At 49.1% G+C, this 18,302-nt stretch overlaps 2 protein-coding genes across 7 annotated transcripts in view; one reads left to right on the top strand and one right to left on the bottom strand.

Annotated features, from left to right (window-relative positions):
• Positions 1-18,302, top strand: part of OSGEP (O-sialoglycoprotein endopeptidase) — a 101,109-nt gene that overhangs the window by 23,853 nt on the left and 58,954 nt on the right. For 2 of the 4 annotated variants that reach the window (XR_014213163.1, XM_082196211.1), the window contains exons 1-8: positions 11,584-11,708; positions 12,619-12,739; positions 13,633-13,752; positions 14,202-14,377; positions 15,149-15,244; positions 16,335-16,384; positions 17,737-17,815; positions 18,045-18,110. Coding sequence is in view for 1 of the 4 variants with exons in the window: in XM_082196211.1 (XP_082052337.1) it covers positions 11,688-11,708; positions 12,619-12,739; positions 13,633-13,752; positions 14,202-14,377; positions 15,149-15,244; positions 16,335-16,384; positions 17,737-17,815; positions 18,045-18,110 (729 nt within the window). In the remaining 3 variants the exon portion in view is untranslated. Of the gene's footprint in view, positions 1-10,265; positions 10,513-11,583; positions 11,709-12,618; positions 12,740-13,632; positions 13,753-14,201; positions 14,378-15,148; positions 15,245-16,334; positions 16,385-17,736; positions 17,816-18,044; positions 18,111-18,302 lie in introns of those variants that run through there. The other 2 variants (XR_014213162.1, XR_014213161.1) reach the window with 2 other exon arrangements.
• APEX1 (apurinic/apyrimidinic endodeoxyribonuclease 1) lies at positions 769-9,660 on the bottom strand. 3 transcript variants are annotated; one of them, XM_082196213.1, is made up of 5 exons: positions 9,511-9,660; positions 8,016-8,163; positions 6,133-6,314; positions 3,613-3,805; positions 769-2,142 (listed from the first exon to the last, which is right to left on the bottom strand). In XM_082196213.1, the coding sequence occupies exons 2-5, from the start codon at positions 8,077-8,079 to the stop codon at positions 1,628-1,630; spliced, it is 954 nt and encodes a 317-aa protein (XP_082052339.1). In that variant the 5' UTR covers positions 8,080-8,163; positions 9,511-9,660; the 3' UTR covers positions 769-1,627. The 3 variants fall into 3 exon arrangements, with proteins under 3 accessions (XP_082052339.1, XP_082052340.1, XP_082052341.1); XM_082196214.1 differs by lacking the exon at positions 9,511-9,660 and adding an exon at positions 9,221-9,470; XM_082196215.1 differs by lacking the exon at positions 9,511-9,660 and adding an exon at positions 9,177-9,198.

The following is an 18,302-nucleotide window of genomic DNA, read 5'->3' as shown; positions in this document are numbered from 1 at the left end:
AACTACTTTGTGTTGCTTACCTGAAAAGCAGTATATAGCATGGAAAATCAATGAATTCAGCTGCAATAGGCTGTATGCATGCAGAGAAAAAAGGTGACTTGGTAAATAGTAATCTAGAGCCAGGGTTGCTGTCAGGCTGAGGCTATTACGGGAGTAGCCAATGTGGGACCCTCCATTGTCCACTGCAACTCCCATGAGCCCCAGTCAACATGGCCAAAGATCAAGGGAGATGTGGTCCAAGAATATCTGAACTGAGGGCACCACGTTGGCTACCCTTGTGTTAGGGAGAGCTGCGTTGAAATCTTCATTTGAGTTTGATAGTCACTGGATGGCCATGAGTCAGTCATTGCCAGAGGTCTCCCTCATAGGTTTCTTGGAGGATCCAACAGATGGGGAAAGTAATTCCTGTGACTGGAAGATTGACAGGATAAAAATGAAGTAAACAGTCATTAGCAGGGTGCAGGGAGGAAGACCATCACTCATACTCCAACCATAGTGGCTGAAGCCCATTGGAATAGAGGGTGGGAGCCAAACACTAGGTGGAGCCTGTTCCAAAGTCCCCATCCTCTCCCCTATTGAGTGACACAAGGGGTAACAGAGACTAAAGCAGAGAAAGCTGACAGGTCAGGTGACCCCTTGGACTGGCTGGAAGTGGGAAGGCAGGCTGAGGGTTGGTGTGGCAGTGCCCATTCACCTCTGCTGCCCCTCCACCCTTGAGAATAATGCCGCAAAAATAACCAGGAGAGCTGTAGAAATTCCCATTTTATATATATATATATAAAGGAAAGTTTAATACACTTTTTCCAGAAGAGTTAAATCTTTTGTCTCGGAGCACCATTGCTGCCTAGAGGAGGGGGGCAGTCTTTTGTAAGGAGAAAACTGGTAGCTGCTAGGTAGAAAAATAAGAGAGGGAGGATGGACAGTTAGAGGCCAAAGGAGATGGAAAACAACATCAGGTTGATGGAGAGAAAACTCCAGCTTTTCCTAAATACCAGAGAAACTTCCACTTTCGAGAACCACATCGCACAAGGGTTGCCAGCTGCTGAACCAGCGATACCAACCTCACATTTAACAGCCCTGAGTCAGAAAGACACCATATGGCTTATCCTGCATCTCCCGCCTCTTCCCTCCCATCTGCTCTAGAGTGGAAAACGGGACCCTGCTGACTTGCAAGGGGGGGGGAGGGAAAGGGTGCAAGAACTTCTGCAGCACTGGATTCCCCCAGCGCACTGCACCATTTCACAAGCCCAAAACCATCCTTGGGGAGAGGCGGAATTGCAAAAGAGGCGGTCTCCCAGATCAGGAGCAGGCAACCCAGGGCAGATACCTTACTGTGAACAAAGAAATAACAGAGAAATTTGAAGCCCCCACTAGAGAAGAGTGGGCATGAACATAGGCCAGAGTTTGCCACCATAATGCTCTCTAGATGTTGTGGATTGCACTTCCCAAGAGCAAGACATCTGGATGGCACCACGTTGGCGACCCCTGGCATACTGAAAGAACATGATCTCAAATCCCACAAGCAGGACTTTCTAGGGCTGGGTCTCTCTATCCACCTCTCGGCTCAAGCTGCAATTATCAGAGGATACCCATGTTAGTAACCGCCCTCCATCCCCTTGACTCTCCATCACACAGCCAGGTACAGGGTGATGGGGCAGTGGTCGCTGCCCAGGGCCGTGGATCGGATCTTGCTGTCGCAGACCTTCTCCAGCAGGTCTTTGGAGACCACAAAGTAGTCGAGACGCCAGCCCACATTCTTGGCCCGGGCGTTCATCATGTAGGTCCAGAAGGTGTAGGCATAGGGGGTGTCGGGGTAGAGGTGGCGGAACGTGTCGGCAAAGCCGGCCTCCAGCAGCTTGCCGAATCCCTCCCGCTCCTCGGGGGTGAAGCCGGCGTTCTTCTTGTTGCCCTTGGGGTTCTTCAGATCGATCTCCTGGTGGGCCACATTGAGGTCCCCGCAGAGGACGAGGGGCTTGCGGGCGGCCAGGCCTTGCAGGTAGGAGCGGAAGGCCATGTCCCAGCGCTGGCGGTACTCCAGTCGCACCAGGCCCCGGCCCGCGTTGGGGACGTAGGCCGTCACCAGGAAGTAGGAGGGAAACTCAGCCGTGATCACCCGGCCTTCCTTGTCATGCTCCTCCTCGCCTGCAGGGGGGCAGAGAACGGAAACGGTCGCAACTGGATCTGGTGGGGAACCTAGGTCTCCCCCAGGCCTTGTTGGCCAAGTTTGAGTTACAATGTTTTGATTTATATACCGTATTTTTCGCCCCATAGGACGCACCGGCCCATAGGACGCACCAAGTTTTTTGGGGGGGAAATAAAGGGGAAAAAAATTATTCCCCCCCCAGGCGCTTGTGGGGCCGACAGCGGGGAGAAGGGAGAAGCGCTCTTCTCCCCACCGTCCGCCTGCAGACCAGGTCCGGGGACAGCGGGAAGACGCGCTGCACCTCCCAGCTGTCCCCGGAGCTTGCAGGGCTGGCAGAGGGGAGAAGCGCTCTTTTCCCCGCCGCCCGCCTGCAGACCAGGTCCGGGAACAGCAGGGAGACGTGCTGCGCCTCCCAGCTGTCCCCGGAGCTTGCGGGGCTGGCGGCGGAGAGAAGCACACGTCTCCCCGCCGTCAGCCTCCAAACCACATCGGGAGACAGCGGGATGGCGGCGTTCCGCCTCCCCGCTGTCCCCCGACCTTGTGGGGCTGGCGCTGCGGCTCTCCTGAAGCCTGGAGAGCGAGAGGGGTCGGTGCGCACCGACCCCTCTCGCTTTCCAGGCTTCAGCGAAAGCCTGCATTCGCCCCATAGGACACACACACATTTCCCCTTCATTTTTGGAGGGGAAAAAGTGCGTCCTATAGGGCGAAAAATACGGTACCCCTTTTATTACACTTACGTGCACCAGTGGAGAGACGGTGGCTGGCCCAAGGTCACCTAGCGAGCTACAAGGCAGAGTGGGGATTCAAACCCTGTTCTCCCAGGTCATAGCCCAACACTCTAACCATTACGCCACACCAGCTGTCGCCAGGTGACCTTTTTCCCCTTTGTCTACAGAGCTCTTTTCAAAGCACCTCACCAGGGAATATACAAGACCCGAGAGTCGACCCATTGTCCCATACAGCGAAAATTGTAAAAATCCTGATGTTTTGGACTACAGTGCCCATGATTCTTGTCCATTGTCCATGCTAGCTGTAAGATAAACAAGGGCGCTGTTCAAAAGCAAAAGAAACATAAGACTTTCAGACAAAACAGGAGAGATTTGCGGCAGAGGACAGCGTAGTTTAGGGGTGAGGGGCCTTTATTAGCCCTTGGGCCACATTTCTGCCTGGACAACTTTTCAGGGGCCACATGCTGGTGGTGGGGGAGGCCAGAGGGGAAAGTGGGTGAAGTAACTCATACAGACTTTACATTCACACAGTTTCTACACACGTTCCTCTCTATCCTCCATCTGGACAAGCGGAAGCCATCAGAGTTCAAGGACACATAAAAACACTTGAGGTGTGAAGACAAGAGAGGCAAGACCTGGTGAGAGTTCTGAGGGCCAGACAAGGGGCCTGGAGGGCCACATTCAGCCCCCAGGGAAGAGAGTCCCCACCTCCATTTAGTCATGGGGTTTCAGAAGTCTTACCGATACCGTAGGTGACATCGACAGGCTTGGCCTTGGAGAGGAAGGCCACCCCACTGTAGCCTTCCTTGTCGTCAGAGCAGGCCCAGTACTTATGGGGATAGTCAGCCAGATCCCGGATCTCGGCCGGCAGCTGTTTTTCGGCACATTTTGTCTCTTGGAGGCAGAGTATGTCCGGCTTCTCCTCGCACACCCACTGTGGGGAGAGATGGCTTTAGGTCAGGTCTCCCATCTTCTCACAATAAAGAAAAACGGGATTTAGCAGGGTGGGGAGCAGACAGAGAGGGGACTGGGTTAGCTTGCTGATGAAACTAGCTACGTACTGAAGGGATTCCTAGAGTCATAGAACTGTAGACTTGGAAGGGACTATGAGGGTCATCCAGTCCAACCCCCGGCAATGCAGGGATCTTTTGCCCAGTGTGGGGCTCGAACCCACGACCGTGACATTCAGAGCCTCATGCTCTACCGGCTGAGCTTTAGTGTGGTGTAGTAGTACAGTCCTATCTCGGAAGTCGAACTTTCAAAACATTTGGAAACCAAGATGCGGCTTCCTGCAGCCAATCAGAAGCTACAGAAGCTGCGTCGGATCTTCGGATTCCAAAGAACGTTTGCAAACCGAACACTCACTTCCGGGTTTGCGGCGTTTGGGAGCCAAAGCATTCGAGTCACAAGGTGTTCATCAACCAAGGTACAACTGTAGTAGTAATAGGGTCAACTTTAGGACCAGAGAGACCTGGGTTCAAATCTACACCCAGATACAAAGCTTGCTGATTGTGGATTAATTGTTTCGTCTCAGGCAAAACTCCCTCACAGCAGCGCTGTGATGATAAAACGGGGAAGAAAGTGTATTTATTCACTTATATGCTGTCTTCAACATGCTTCCCCAACATCTCAAAGAATGGCTGGAAGAAGACCTATGTCTGAAACCTGGAAAACCCCTGCCGGTCATCACTGACATTATGGAGTACAACGGACACATACCAATAGCCATCACAGTTCCCAAATTCCTTGGCTCTTATGTACCAAAACAGCACCACACAGAAACGAGAGGAGCATCAAGCAAGATATGGGGATCCCCAATATTTGCAAATAATCTTTAGGGGAGCAAAAACGTAAGGAGGAAGAACATCCCTATAAAACAAACAAAAAAAAAAACCTAGTCCAATTAAGTCTGAACATGCAAAGGAATGCTGAGTATTTGAAGGGGGCGGGGTAGATGACAAAGAAAGCCAGATGGGAGAACGGGATGGAGCACCCTGCAACAGGGCATGACTGGCTGGCACCCAGAATGGGAGCTTTCTGTACAGCAACATTTTGTTGCAGCCCTCACTCGCACTCCTACATCGCTAAAGAGAAGTCTGGTCTGGGAGAGGAAGAGCAAAAGGTTGCTTTAGTCCCAGTCTATCGGCCTGCGATAGAGAAGGCCTCACTGTGGCTCAACTCTTCCCTCAGAAGCAGAGGAAAGGTAGGCTACAAATAGATTGCCCTGGTTGTTGGCCTTCACAGGCTCAGCTGCTTTTGCTTCCTGCAGTCCCAGGGGGATTCCCCCGGTTTACCCAGAAGGACGTCTGGTTGCCATACCACTGGCTCCTAATTGCTTCTCCATGAAAGGGTAGGAATGCAACTCTCCCTTGAGGGACTACATCATCTCCAAGGAAACATTTAACCCGATGGGTAGCCATGGTGAAGCGCAACTCAGGGGAAACAGCTGTAACGAAGGTGGAAGGGGAGCAGGGAAGGACACAAACTGCCAGGCAGAGGCTTTCCTCCAACGTAGCTCAACTGTGGCCCTCCAGGTCTGGGACTCCAATTCCCATCATACCATGATGGCTGGGGCTGATGGGATTTGGAGTCCAGCAACAACTGAAGGACCACAAGTTCACCACTCCTGAACTACACCATGTGAGGCTTTTTCTACTTTAGATATTGGGGTGGGGGAAATCGCTAAAGAGACTCAAGATAAGATTTTTACAAAATTACGCTCAAAATAAAGTACAGAGAGAGAAGGGAGGCACATGGGAGGGGGAAGACATACGTCCCACACCATTACTTGCATTCAGGAGGAGTCACCCGAATAAGTTAATTGGCGTCAAATCCAGGACACGCAAACAGAAGGACTCCTTCATGGAACCCAGAACCAATCTGTGGAATTCACAGACCACGAGATGTGGCGACGACGGCCTCTTTGAAATGGAATCAAAAAAATCATGGAGGTGGGGGGGGGCAAGATCTATGAACAGTCATGGGATATATGGATCCCAGGTCATATTCTGGGAGGGTGGAAGGCAGGGAGCCCATAAAGCAGGGGAACGGCCAGTCAAGTAGAGGCCTGGCCAACTCAATTCTCATTTTGTCTCCAGGGGGCAAGACTTGAGATGGAGTGGAAGAAGCTGGGAGAACAGGATGCAAGCAGGAAGGCAGGGCAGATGGGGCTGAGGGCAGACTGGGGTTAGCTGGGCAGTGCCCCCCCCATTCCCCCTCAGGGGTCAGCCTCTACCGGTTGAGCCTATTCTTATGCCTTACCTCCAGCCCCTTCTTCTTAAACCAGGCACGGATCCCGTCAACATTCCAGGAGGTGACCTTCAAGGTGTATTTCTTGCCACTGGGAGAGGTGAGTTTGTCAGGGGGGTCTTGGTACAGGATTGGACCATCGGCCTCCTTCTCAGCTTTCGCCCCACCTTTCTTAGCCTTCTTAGGCTCTGGTTCTGGCAAGAATAAAGAGTGAAGAGTAAGAAACAATTCGCTTTTCCATCAGTCATGAGAAACATTGAGGTTCCATGTAAGGTTTGCAAAGACCTACTTGCCTGATTTCATCTAGCAAACATTTTCCTCCAAGCAACTAGGTAAAGGTAAAGGGACCCCTGACCATTAGGTCCAGTCGTGGCTGACTCTGGGGTTGCGGCGCTCATCTCGCTTTATTGGCCACGGGAGCCGGCGTACAGGTCATGTGGCCAGCATGACTAAGCCGCTTCTGGCGAACCAGAGCAGCGCATGGAAATGCCATTTACCTTCCCTCCGGAGTGGTACCTATTTATCTACTTACACTTTGACGTCCTTTCGAACTGCTAGGTTGGCAGGAGCAGGGACCGAGCAACAGGAGCTCACCCCGTCGCGGGAATTCGAACCGCCAACCTTCTGATCAGCAAGTCCTAGCCTCTGTGGTTTAACCCCAGCACCACCGGCGTCCCTAGCAACTAGATAGTGGTGGTTTATAAGCATCAGGTTTCCTTTTTCTCTTTTGTCCATATATGAATATTGTCAGTGTAGGCATGTAGCCTAGTGGATTTGGGCGGGGAGGCAGGCTGGTTAGTTCTCTGGATTTATTTGCAAGACTGGATCCAAGCAGGTGTGTCATTCATTCATTTACACAAACAAACACACATATAAAGATGCCACACAGGAACCAAGACTGGGGCAGAGGAACACCTCCATCAGGGAAGCGGTTTTACGTAACTCCTGGGCTAGCAATGTAGGATTACGAGCCAGTGTGTTGGTTAGGGGGTTGAGCCAAGACCTAGGAGACCAGGGTTCGAATTCCTACTCAGCTACGAAGCAGTATACTATCCGCTGGGCATGCAATATTATTTATTACATTTATAAATAATAAAATAGATTACTTGCTTCATTAATACATTTCCTTCACAGAGTTCAAGGCAGTCTCCCCATCCCAAGATCTTATATTCACATTAACACTGTGGGGAAGGCTAGTTACATTGAAAGATACAGTGGTACCTCGGGTTAAGTACTTAATTCGCTCCGGAGGTCCGTTCTTAACCTGAAACTGTTCTTAACCTGAAGCACCACTTTAGCTAATGGGGCCTCCTGCTGCCGCCGCGCCGCCGGAGCCCAATTTCTGTTCTTATCCTGAAGCAAAGTTCTTAACCTGAAGCACTATTTCTGGGTTAGCGGAGTGTGTAACCTGAAGCATATGTAACCCGAGGTACCACTGTAGTGACATCTCATTGAAAGATGGGCCCACAGCACTAAAATCGAAGGTAAGCCTGCCTGCTCTTTGAGGCTTGCAACTGTCAATCACCTGATGCCATCAGGAAATCCACCCACCTATCAAAAATGTCTCACAGATTTTGGCTTAGTTCTGGATCCAGCCCTCCAAGTTCACTCAATTCCCCACCTTGTAGCAGGTTTGAGAGAAAGACTACGACACAAAAAACATCTGAAAGATTATTGTTAGTAATAGTAGTAAAAATAATAATTTAATTTCTTATCCATGCCCCACAAAAATAGTGCCAAAGCAGGTTACAGCATTAAAAATATATACATTAAAAAGTTTAAAACAAATTACAGCCACAAGAACAGGATGAGTCCTAAAAATATCTATCTCAAGTGTCATATAAGCTCCATCCATATTCAAATCCCTCTTTATTGCCAAGACTGAAGACACTGACCTGCCACTTCCTCCTTCTCCTCAGGAAGGGCTTCACCTTCCTTCTTCTTGCCCCGTTTTGGCATCTTAGGTGCCCAGCTGGATCCTACCCCAGGAAGCTGGCAGCGCAACCTCGCCCGAAGCAGGCTACTGAACAGCAACGTTGTCTCCTGGGGAGGAAGGATCATGATGGTAAACACTCCCAAATGACCTCCAAACAGGCACCTTCAGTGCCATAAGCCCCATTGACTTTGGTGGCTTTAAAAGATTAGGCAAATTCACGGAGGATAAAGATGAGGTGGCTGTGTTCTGCCTCTGAATACCATTTGCCAGAAATCACAAGTGGGGAGAGAGTGCTGTTGGCATTCAAGTCTTGCTTGTGGGCTTCCCCTACGTCTCTGGCTGGCTACTATGAGAACAGGATAATGGATGGGCCTTTGGCCTGATCCTGCAGGCTGTTCTTAAGACGAATCCCCTAATAATTTATTATTAATAATAATAATAATAATAATAATTATTATTATTATTATTTAATAATTAGTCCCTAATAATGCCACTCTGAAAACACTGAATGGGCGACTTTCCACCCAGCAAAGTGTCTTTTTGCTCCACAAATATCCGCTCATTTTTAGCTAATTATGATAATTCCCCCAGATCAAATGACAGTGTGCTGACAAGACCTCACCACTCTGTGCTACAGCTGCCCAGACCACAGAAATATATGAGGAGGCATAGACACTAGACTGGATTAAGCTTCTAGTCAATTCAAGTCAAGATAAAGGTAAAGGGACCCCTGACCATTCGGTCCAGTCATGGCCAACTCTGGGGTTGCGGTGCTCATCTCGCTTTATTGGCCGAGGGAGCCGGCGTACAGCTTCCGGGTCATGTAGCCAGCATGACTAAGCCGCTTCTGGCAAACCAGAGCAGCACATGGAAACACAGTTTACCTTCCCTCCGAAGCGGTACCTATTTATCTACTTGCACTTTGATTTGCTTTTGAACCGCTAGGTTGGCAGGAGCTGGGACTGAACAATAGGAGCTCACCCCGTCGCGGGGATTTGAACCGCTGACCTTCTGATCGGCAAGTCCTAGGCTCTGTGGTTTAGCCCACAGCGCCAACCGTGTCCCAATTCAAGTCTTAGCAATATGCAATAGTGGGGGCCTGAACCAGTTCGATTTTTACCTGTCATGCAACCACGATGAATTCTGCACCAACTGGATTTTTACCTGCTATGCAACTACGATTGCATATGCACCACTTGGTTGTAGGTTCCCCACCCCCTGCCATGCAACTACAACGAAATCTGCACCAGCTGAGATGTCACCTGCCGCACAACTTTTAAGGGCACCTTTAAAGGCCTTCCAGGGAGAAGAGGGAACAAGAAGCGGGGAGGAAAAACTACCTTATCAATACACCCTCCCTCTGCAAAGACAGAAGATCGGCTTCCCCCTTCTGTATAAATCATACAATTAATAAAATAATTATTATTTCCCATCATTTCTCCTCCTGTTCTTACCCCACCAGGATCCCTCCGCTCCCCCAGAGACAAAGGCGGAGACTGCAGAGCTCGCACGCGCGCCAGGAGAATGGAGAGCCCGGGAGAGCAGCACGTGGAGTGGATTTGTATCACGTGACCCTGGCTGCTGAAAAGGGCCTGAGAGGGCGGGGCTCTAATTATGAAAGCGAGAGGGGAGGTTGCCTTGGTTTTGATGGAGGAAAGGGTATGGACAGTAGTGGCATGAAGGGGTTAAAGAATCATAGAGGCTGTCACGTGGAGAGGGAGTAGAAGAAGTTCGGTGGCTGATGACGTAGCTGGACTCTCTCCGGGCAGCCTCCGCCCCAAAGGGGAGTCACAAGTTTTACTGGAGTTATACCAACACCTTAGGTTCTCAGTTGAACTGTGGTGGGGCCGGCCAACGCTAAATAAAATAAATCAGGGGTGGCGGGAGAGTTTGTACAGGATTAAAAAAAAGATGATCATGTTCCACTGGCTCTGAATACCAGTGAGCGGCTAGGACTCGCAGGTGGAGAAAGAGAGAGAGCCATGCGTTCATGCCAAGGGTTGGCATCTCGCTGCCTTCTGAGATGATAAGAATGTGGCGCTGGGTCTAATCCAGCAAGGCTCTTAAAGAGAAGCAATGCTTTTTAAAATTTGTTATTAAAATGCCTATGCTTGCGTTCTCTCCGCATATGGAGGTGGCCGAATGAAAACTAGAAGTCAAGGGTTGATTGCCTTTTTCTATCTCTAGATTCTCTGCCTCCTTTTCGTTGCCTATAATCAAAGAGGAGGAGGCGCTGCAGTTTAAATCTCTCCGGAGTTTCTCCCCCCCCCCCGCCTTTCCCCCTCCTATCCCCGCCCCCGGTTCTTCCTCTCATCATCATCATCATCATCATCATCATCTCGCAGTCTTGAGTTTCTGCAGCTGCAAACTTGGATCAGGGCAAAGACACGGAAGCGGGGAGACAGAGAACCCACGTGGAGCCCATCGCAGCCCTCTGAACTGGGGGGGAAGAGATTGTAAGCCCGCCTCTGGCTATTTCCTTTGCTCCGCTTCTTCGCAGCTCCCAGTGCGCTACGCTAAGCAAATGCTCCGCAACGCTAGTAGGAGGAGGCAGGGCCCCCAGAGGTCCCCGATTCGCACGTGCAATTACTCTCTCCCGCAGATGGGAGACGAGATCAAGGCGAGAACCCTTCATTTCAGGTCCTTGAAAGGGGTTAACCCAACAGCGCACAGTCTATTGGACTCCAACTCCCATCAGCCCTAACCAGTGCAGCTAGCAGTGAGGGATGATGGAAGTTGTAGTCCACAGCCACCTGCCGAGGCAATCTGCTTCACCGTAGAAGAGCCCTTACAGTTAATAAGTTCCCCATAAAACTTTGGCCCAAATCTCTGCGATTTCTACCTACTTATTCTAGTTCTGACCACTAGAGCAACAGAGACGAAGTCTGCTCCATCTTCAGATGTCTGGAGGCAGCTGCCAACATCTCTTAATTTTCTCCAGGCTAAACAGGCTCAGCCCTTTCAACCTGCACTGAGTTTGCAAAACCTACACCATCCCCTAATACCCTCTTTTTTGTCAACGACCTGATTAAAACCTGGTAGCCAGAGCTGGAACTGCCCTGTTTTTTCTCCCAGTGGAACTAAAGTCTGAGCTAAATCTTGGATAGAAAGAGAAAACTCTCAGGTCGGACAAATGTCAAACACGTGCTCTTTAGCCACCTTCTTGCACATGTCCACCAGAGTGGCAAAAAAGTGGACAGGCATATCTGCCTGTCAACTAAATGGCTATTACTGTATGTTTATTATAACAGCATGGAGAGCCAGTGTGATGTGTTGTTTAGAGTGTCAGATGAGGACCTGAAGATCAGGGTTTTGTCATGAAGCTCACTGTATGACCTTGAGTCTGTGAAGATTAAATGAGGAGCAGGAGAATCAGGAACACCACCTTGAGCTTCTTGCAGATGGGATATACACCCTTGTTCAAATTAATTGAAACAAAGCATGTTTTCTATCTTACTCGTAATCCTGTACTCAGAACAAACACGGAAAGTCAGTTGATCATTATGGTGTCAGAAGCCTGCAGCCAATAGAAGACAATTATACAGAGCTGGAAAAGAGGTATCCTGACGGTACTGGGATATTGCAGCAGGACCTAGCCCCCTGTCACTCTTCGAAAGTGGTGAAGAAATTCATGACAGAGCAGCAAATACAGGTACATACAGTGGTACCTCGGGTTAAGTACTTAATTCGTTCCGGAGGTCCGTTCTTAACCTGAAACTGTTCTTAACCTGAAGCACCACTTTAGTTAATGGGGCCTCCCGCTGCTGCCGTGCCGCCAGAGCACAATTTCTGTTCTCATCCTGAGGTAAAGTTCTTAACCCAAGGTACTATTTCTGGGTTAGCGGAGTCTGTAACCTGAAGCGAATGTATCCTGAAGCATATGTAACCCGAGGTACCACTGTACTTGATTGGCCAGGGAATTCCCTGGACGTAAATCCCCTTGAGAATTTGTGGGGTATATGCAAAAGTCGCCTCTGTGCTGTAGGCTGTATCACTATGGAGAAGCTCATTCAGGCGCTGATTCAAGTGTGGTACAGGGATCCAAAAATCAACAGTGACTGTTCAAAGCTAGTAGACTACATGCCAAACCGTGCTCAAATGCTGCTTAAAAATAGCGGAGGTCATATCCGTTACTAATGTACGTATATGTGAGTTATGTATATGTGAGTTTTGTACAATAAACTGCATTGTTTGTTTCAATTAATTTGCACAAGGGTGTAAATGCAATAAATAAATAAATTACCAGGAAGGGCAGGGGAGGGAGAAGTGGGAAACGGGGGGCAGGGGATGGTGATGGTTTTGATATGTATTTGTGATTTTACTCTGTTTTCTTCATAGTGGCAGACTTTGGCTCTCAAATTTCTATGGCGCCCTCTGCAACATTAAAATTCGGCACATGCCTCATGTGCTCTGTTGTGGTGCCCCTTGCAGTGCGCTGCCCAGTGCAGCCAAACTGGTCATGCTACCCTAAAACTGCCTCTGGTGGGTTGGAGGCAACATGGTGCCTCTTTGCAACAAAGTAAAAATTATCTCTCTCTCTTTCTCTCCCTCTGGCTTTCCAGGATGCTATGCCTGTGGTGATAGGCTTTGAGGGCAGCGCCAACAAGATTGGAGTGGGGATCGTGCGGGATGGAGAGGTGCTGAGCAACCCTCGGCGAACATATGTCACCCCTCCGGGGCAGGGTGAGTGTAGCCGTTCTAACACTTGATTCCTCCGCCCTGTGTTCCCTGGGGTGCATGTACCCTCCACTGAAGGAATGTCACATTTTCTGCTTCGTCCAAATCCTACACCAAGCCAGAACCCATGCATGAGATGGGAATTGAAGGTTGACAACATGATAGATAGACAAGGCAAGGATATGTATAATTTTACAACATGCAGAGAATAATATGTGCAGAGAAATCAGAGAGAGGAGCTGAGGGAAGTTCCTGGTTGGGGGAGGGAGGGATGGAAGTGTGTGTGTGGGGGGGGAGAATGCATGTGATTATATGGTTTGATAATTTGTTATGTTGAAATCGCTTAATAAAAATACTTTTTAAAGAAAAGAAAAGAAAGGAGATGTGAATTGAACAACTTTGAGTGGGTTGCTCTTTCTTTCTTTTTTGCCGTTCTGGAATTATATTTTGCATAATTCCAGCTTTCTTTAGCATTATTAATTCATGTTTTGCTAGTTAGGGGCAGGGCAGTATTTGGCTGTCACTTTGGCTTCTGAGACCTTGCCAATGCATTTTCAAGCATAGCTTCTCTATCGTAAGGTTTAGGAACATGGCTGCTGCTGTTGTTTTTTTAAAAAAGCTGCAATCTTCAGGATTTGAATTATCTGCTGCTGCAGAATCTCAGCGTACACAGAGACAGCCCTGAGTACACTTCTTCCTTGCCATTCTGAGTTCTACAAAGATTTGCGCAATGCTTTCTCTTGATACACAATTTTGGTTTCTGGTGGGTGTGCAGAGGAGTGTTGACAGAGAGAAGACAGGCAATATACACTGAGTTTGCGCTGCCCTCCTTAAGAGATCTGCCTTCAGCTTTCCATGTCTCCCTGTCCTGACGCCTTTTTCCTTCCTCCACATTCCAGGTTTCTTGCCAAGTGACACTGCATGCCACCATCGGGCTTGTATCCTTGACGTGCTGCAGGAGGCCTTGCAGGAGGCTGGGCTGAAGCCGCAGGACATTGATGCTGTGGCTTTCACCAAGGGTGAGTCCCTCACTAAATTCTTGCTTGGGCAGCCGCCATTTTGGATTCCTCAAGGAGACTTAACAGACGGGTGACCTTGAAGACCAGGTTGGAGGTTCCTTCAAATTCATCTCTCTGCATTCAGGAAACAAGAGGCAGCATTACCACAGTTCAAGGAAACATTTCAGCCAGGCGAAAGCCCTTGAGCTGGTGTGGGGCAGGGCCAATGAGGGGGCAGGGCCTGAGCAGAGGTCTGAGGGCCAGAGATAGAAGCCTGGAGGGCCACATTTTCTATTGTATCCCACCTTGATATTTTATGATAAAGTGGCAGTTTTATAATAATAACACAAATAGTTCTTGGATGGAAACAACGAAGAGTAATGAGGAAAGCACAGTCATGATTAGGATGTGAGAAAGACAAATTCCATCCGGTCCTGTTGGCCTTAAACATCTTAAACTCCCTTATCCAGGTCCAGGCATGGGTGCCCCATTGGTGACTGTAGCAATTGTGGCACGGACGGTGGCCCAGCTGTGGGGGAAGCCTCTGCTGGGGGTGAATCACTGCGTGGGGCACATCGAGATGGGGCGGCTGATAACTGGTGCCCAGAACCCAACTGTGTTGTACGTCAGCGGTGGAAACACGCAGGTAGGATCTTGTTCTCACAGTGGCCAACCAGATGCCTCAGGGAAGTCCACAAGGAAGACCCAAATGCAACAGCAGCTCTCCCCAGGTGTGATTCCCAGCAGCTGGTATTCAGAGTTTTGTACTTGGGTGCTTTTCGGTGAACCCTTTAGCCCTTTTGGGGGGTGAAATATATATTTCCTGCCCTTTCCACAGTTCTCCGTCCCGAGTCTTGCTGTGTTTTGAACGCTGCAGCAAGGAGAGGGCAACTTGTGGCCTTCCAGATGTTGTTGATGTTCTCCAGCTTCCACCAGCCAGCATGGCCTGTGGTCATGGATGATGGGAGTTGTAGTCCCACAAAGCTATTAACTCAGATGGCTTTGCTCTACTTACATTGTAGGAGGCAGTATCTTTCTGGAAACTGCAGGCAGGGAGAGAGCACTTGGGCTCAGGTCTGTCTTGGGGGTTCCCATTATGGGCAACTGTTTAGCCACTGTGGGAAGAGGATGCTGGGAGATGAGCCCTTGGCCTGATCCAGAAAGGCTCTTCATTGGTTCTCTCTCCTCTGACAGTGGAGGAAAAATATAGGTGTCTTCCCCCCCCCCAAGCTCTTCCCCCTCTTAATTTATTTCATATTTTGTATTGGCTGGCTGGCATCCCAACCCATTGCTTGGAGATTTCAACCCTAGTTCAGCACTTAAGGTGTTATGCTGCACTCTCTCTGAGTGTGCTTTAGACGTATGGTCTGGAGGTGTCCTGAGCAGCGTCTCTTTCTCCTCTCCACCCCACACTCAGGTTATTGCGTATTCTGAGCACCGATATCGTATATTTGGAGAAACCATTGACATCGCCGTAGGGAACTGCCTCGACCGCTTTGCTCGGGTGTTGAAGGTGAGCAATTGAAAGGAGAGACAACTAGGACTGGGCGATACCTGGTTTTTGACATCGCGATATGTCACCAGTTAAACACCGCAGTATCCTGATACGTCACCATGTCTGAAATGAGGATGAAGCTACGTAGAGGCACTGTCTAGCTTCCTGGTTTTTGCCGCATCGTGATTTTTGCACAGCATACACATAGGATTCGCGATATAACTCCAGGTCAAAAATTATGAAACCAATATCACTATATGGTCTTCAAGCCGGTTTTGAATGATATATTGATATACCGCCCAGCCCTAGAGACAACTACAAATAAAATGGGGAAGAGGAGAAAGTTGTTCACCACCAGTGTGGTGTAGTGGTTAAGAGCAGTGGACTCGTAATCTGGTGAACCAGGTTCGATTCCCTGCTGCTCCACATGCAGCTGCTGGGTGACCTTGGGCTAGTCACACTTCTCTGAAGTCTCTCAGCCTCACTCACCTCACAGAGTGTTTGTTGTGGGGGAGGAAGGGAAAAGGAGATTGTTAGCCGCTTTGAGACTCCTTCGGGTAGTGATAAAGCAGGATATCAAATCCAATTTCTTCTTCAAGGAAAATGTGGTATATAATTGTAATAAATAAGAGCAGGCCAGTCTCCCCCCCCTCTGGGCCCATTACATTACCTGCCTGAGACTGAGAGGGGTTGGGATAGAAGTGACACACAAAGTGATGGAGAAATAATTAGCTGCTTCTCTCCTGTTTACTTTTCCCTTCTCTATCTCTCCTCCTCCTTCACCTTGGTGGCTGATTTTCCTTATGACTTGGAAGGGGGCAGAGAAGGAACATTAGCTGCCAGAGATGCAGAAAATGGAAGGCGAGAGCCAAGTGATAGCTCCCCTGTTTCTCCTCGTGTGCAATTTCTATCCCTCTCCACCTTTCTCTGACTGTCGCTCAGCAGGTGGAACTCTCATTTGGTAGGGCTGCTCTCACGGGATGAGTATTGTACATAGCCAAATGGCTCTCCAATGGTCGATCTGGCTGGTTCTGTGTGATGGGAAGGGTGATGGTGCCTTACGAGGCCGTATAGAGTTCTGACAGCTGTGTTGCCTCTCTCGACTTAGATCTCAAACGATCCCAGCCCGGGCTACAACATTGAACAGATGGCCAAGAAGTGAGTAATGGTAAAAGAAAAAAGAAAAAAAGACATACACACATTTTGTGCAAACATGTTAAATTTTTCACTAGCTGCATGAGTTGCACTGGGTTTTCTGTTTCATTCTCAATCCCACCCTGGCTTCAGAGAAAGTTGTTCAGTAATAGTTTGATCTACACCCAGAATTCAGGAAATGCAAAAGGAAAAGTGTCCTGTTTGGGGCACATCCCAAATTGGGATTGAGCGCCAGTTGCTAAAAGTCCGTCCTAACAGGCTTTTGGGGGGCTTCCTGAGCTTTCAACAAATAACTATATTCCCCATTTTCAGCCTTTTATATGCAATGTGCGAAATTTATATATATATATAATAAATTTTACTAAGCAAAGCTGCGATTACAGATTGCAGGGCAGGGACCTAGACCCTGTTCTGCTGGGGATCGGGACCCCCACAGGGGAAGTAGTCACAATTACCAGCACCTCTTCTAGTCTCTTCAAGTCTAGGCAAGTCAGGTCAAGGCCCAGGAGATCAGGACCCTGGACAGCTCCCAGTGAGCCTTGTTGTGGCTGAGGTATGGAAGATGCTCTCCCAGCAAAGGTCCTAAGTTACCACGAGGCAGGCAGAGTCTTCTCATTCAGTGGTTCTACGTCCCTGGGGAGGACTGCCTGCAACCCTTCAAGGGCCCTGTGGCCAGTTCTGCAGTCTCGTGCACCTGCGTGGCTGCAGAGTAGCAGAAGCTACAGAGGCAGTCATCCCCAGACTCTGAGGATGACAGGAGAACCACGTCCTCACTTGGGGGGGGAGGGCACTGCAGAAGAGGATGCTGAAAGTCCTCCGAGTGTGGCAGCTGGCGAGACCCTGAAATGGGGGACATGACTGTTGTGCCTTGTTATGGCATCTTGTAGAAGGAAAGTGTGATGATTATAAGAACGATATGCTTAAAAAGCAAAATAATGAATAACAATGATTTAACATAATATAAAATTTATTGTACAAGTAAATAATAATAAAAAATGTGAGTTCACAAGATTATTCGTGGCAGGAAAATCCCTATGATACCCCCACTGTGTATATTTCTCATCAGCAAGGTTTTAGATTGCCCAATGCCTAGCTATATCTTTGGAAAGACTCATTTTATGCATTAAAAATATAACACACACCCCACTTCTTTCCTGTCACAGACAATTGTATAAATTTGTCCCAAGGTGCACGTATTGGATGCCTTTCCCCACAATTTTAATGAGGCCTAGCGCATTGTGGTGTATTTTTTAAAAAAACGGACACAGACAAACTGGATTCTAAGGGGACTGGACAGCTATAAAACAGCCTTGGGTTGTGAGAGGGGGACTTAACACATTCTGCGTCCTACACAGGGGCCAAAGGCTGGTGGAACTCCCCTATACAGTGAAAGGCATGGATGTGTCATTCTCTGGGATCTTATCCCATATAGAGGTAAGGTTAAATCTTGTTATCTTCCATATCACCTTTCTCTCTGTGTGCTGGGGTTTCTTCTGCCCTTGAATGCTGGATGACAGGCATGGGATTTCTTTCAAACTTTAGTCTGACTTCAAGGCAGGAGAATGGGTCGAGCTTGTGCCTGCTTGTAGCTGCACAGCAGCCTTGCCAGCAAAAACAGTGGCAACCCTTCTTCATTCCCCCTTCTCTTCCTCTCTCTGCACAGGAAGTGGCTCATAGGATGCTAGCTGCAAAAGAATGTACTCCAGAGGACCTCTGCTTCTCCCTACAGGTGAGGAACTAACCAGACCAAGGCCTAGGATGGGGTTGATATGCCGCCTCTAGGGTTGTCATATGAACATAGGAAGTTGCTTGAGTCAGACCATTGGTGCATCTAGCTCAATGGCCTCGGCCCAGTCTCCACCCCCATTATTCTGCCCAGACACTGAGGTCCAGCGCCGAGGGCCTTCTGGCGGTTCCCTTG

Source organism: Podarcis vaucheri (genome assembly GCF_965113315.1).
Source record: "Podarcis vaucheri genome assembly, chromosome: 13".
Taxonomy (NCBI): Eukaryota; Metazoa; Chordata; class Lepidosauria; order Squamata; family Lacertidae; genus Podarcis; species Podarcis vaucheri.
This window is presented reverse-complemented; position numbering and strand designations above follow the sequence as displayed.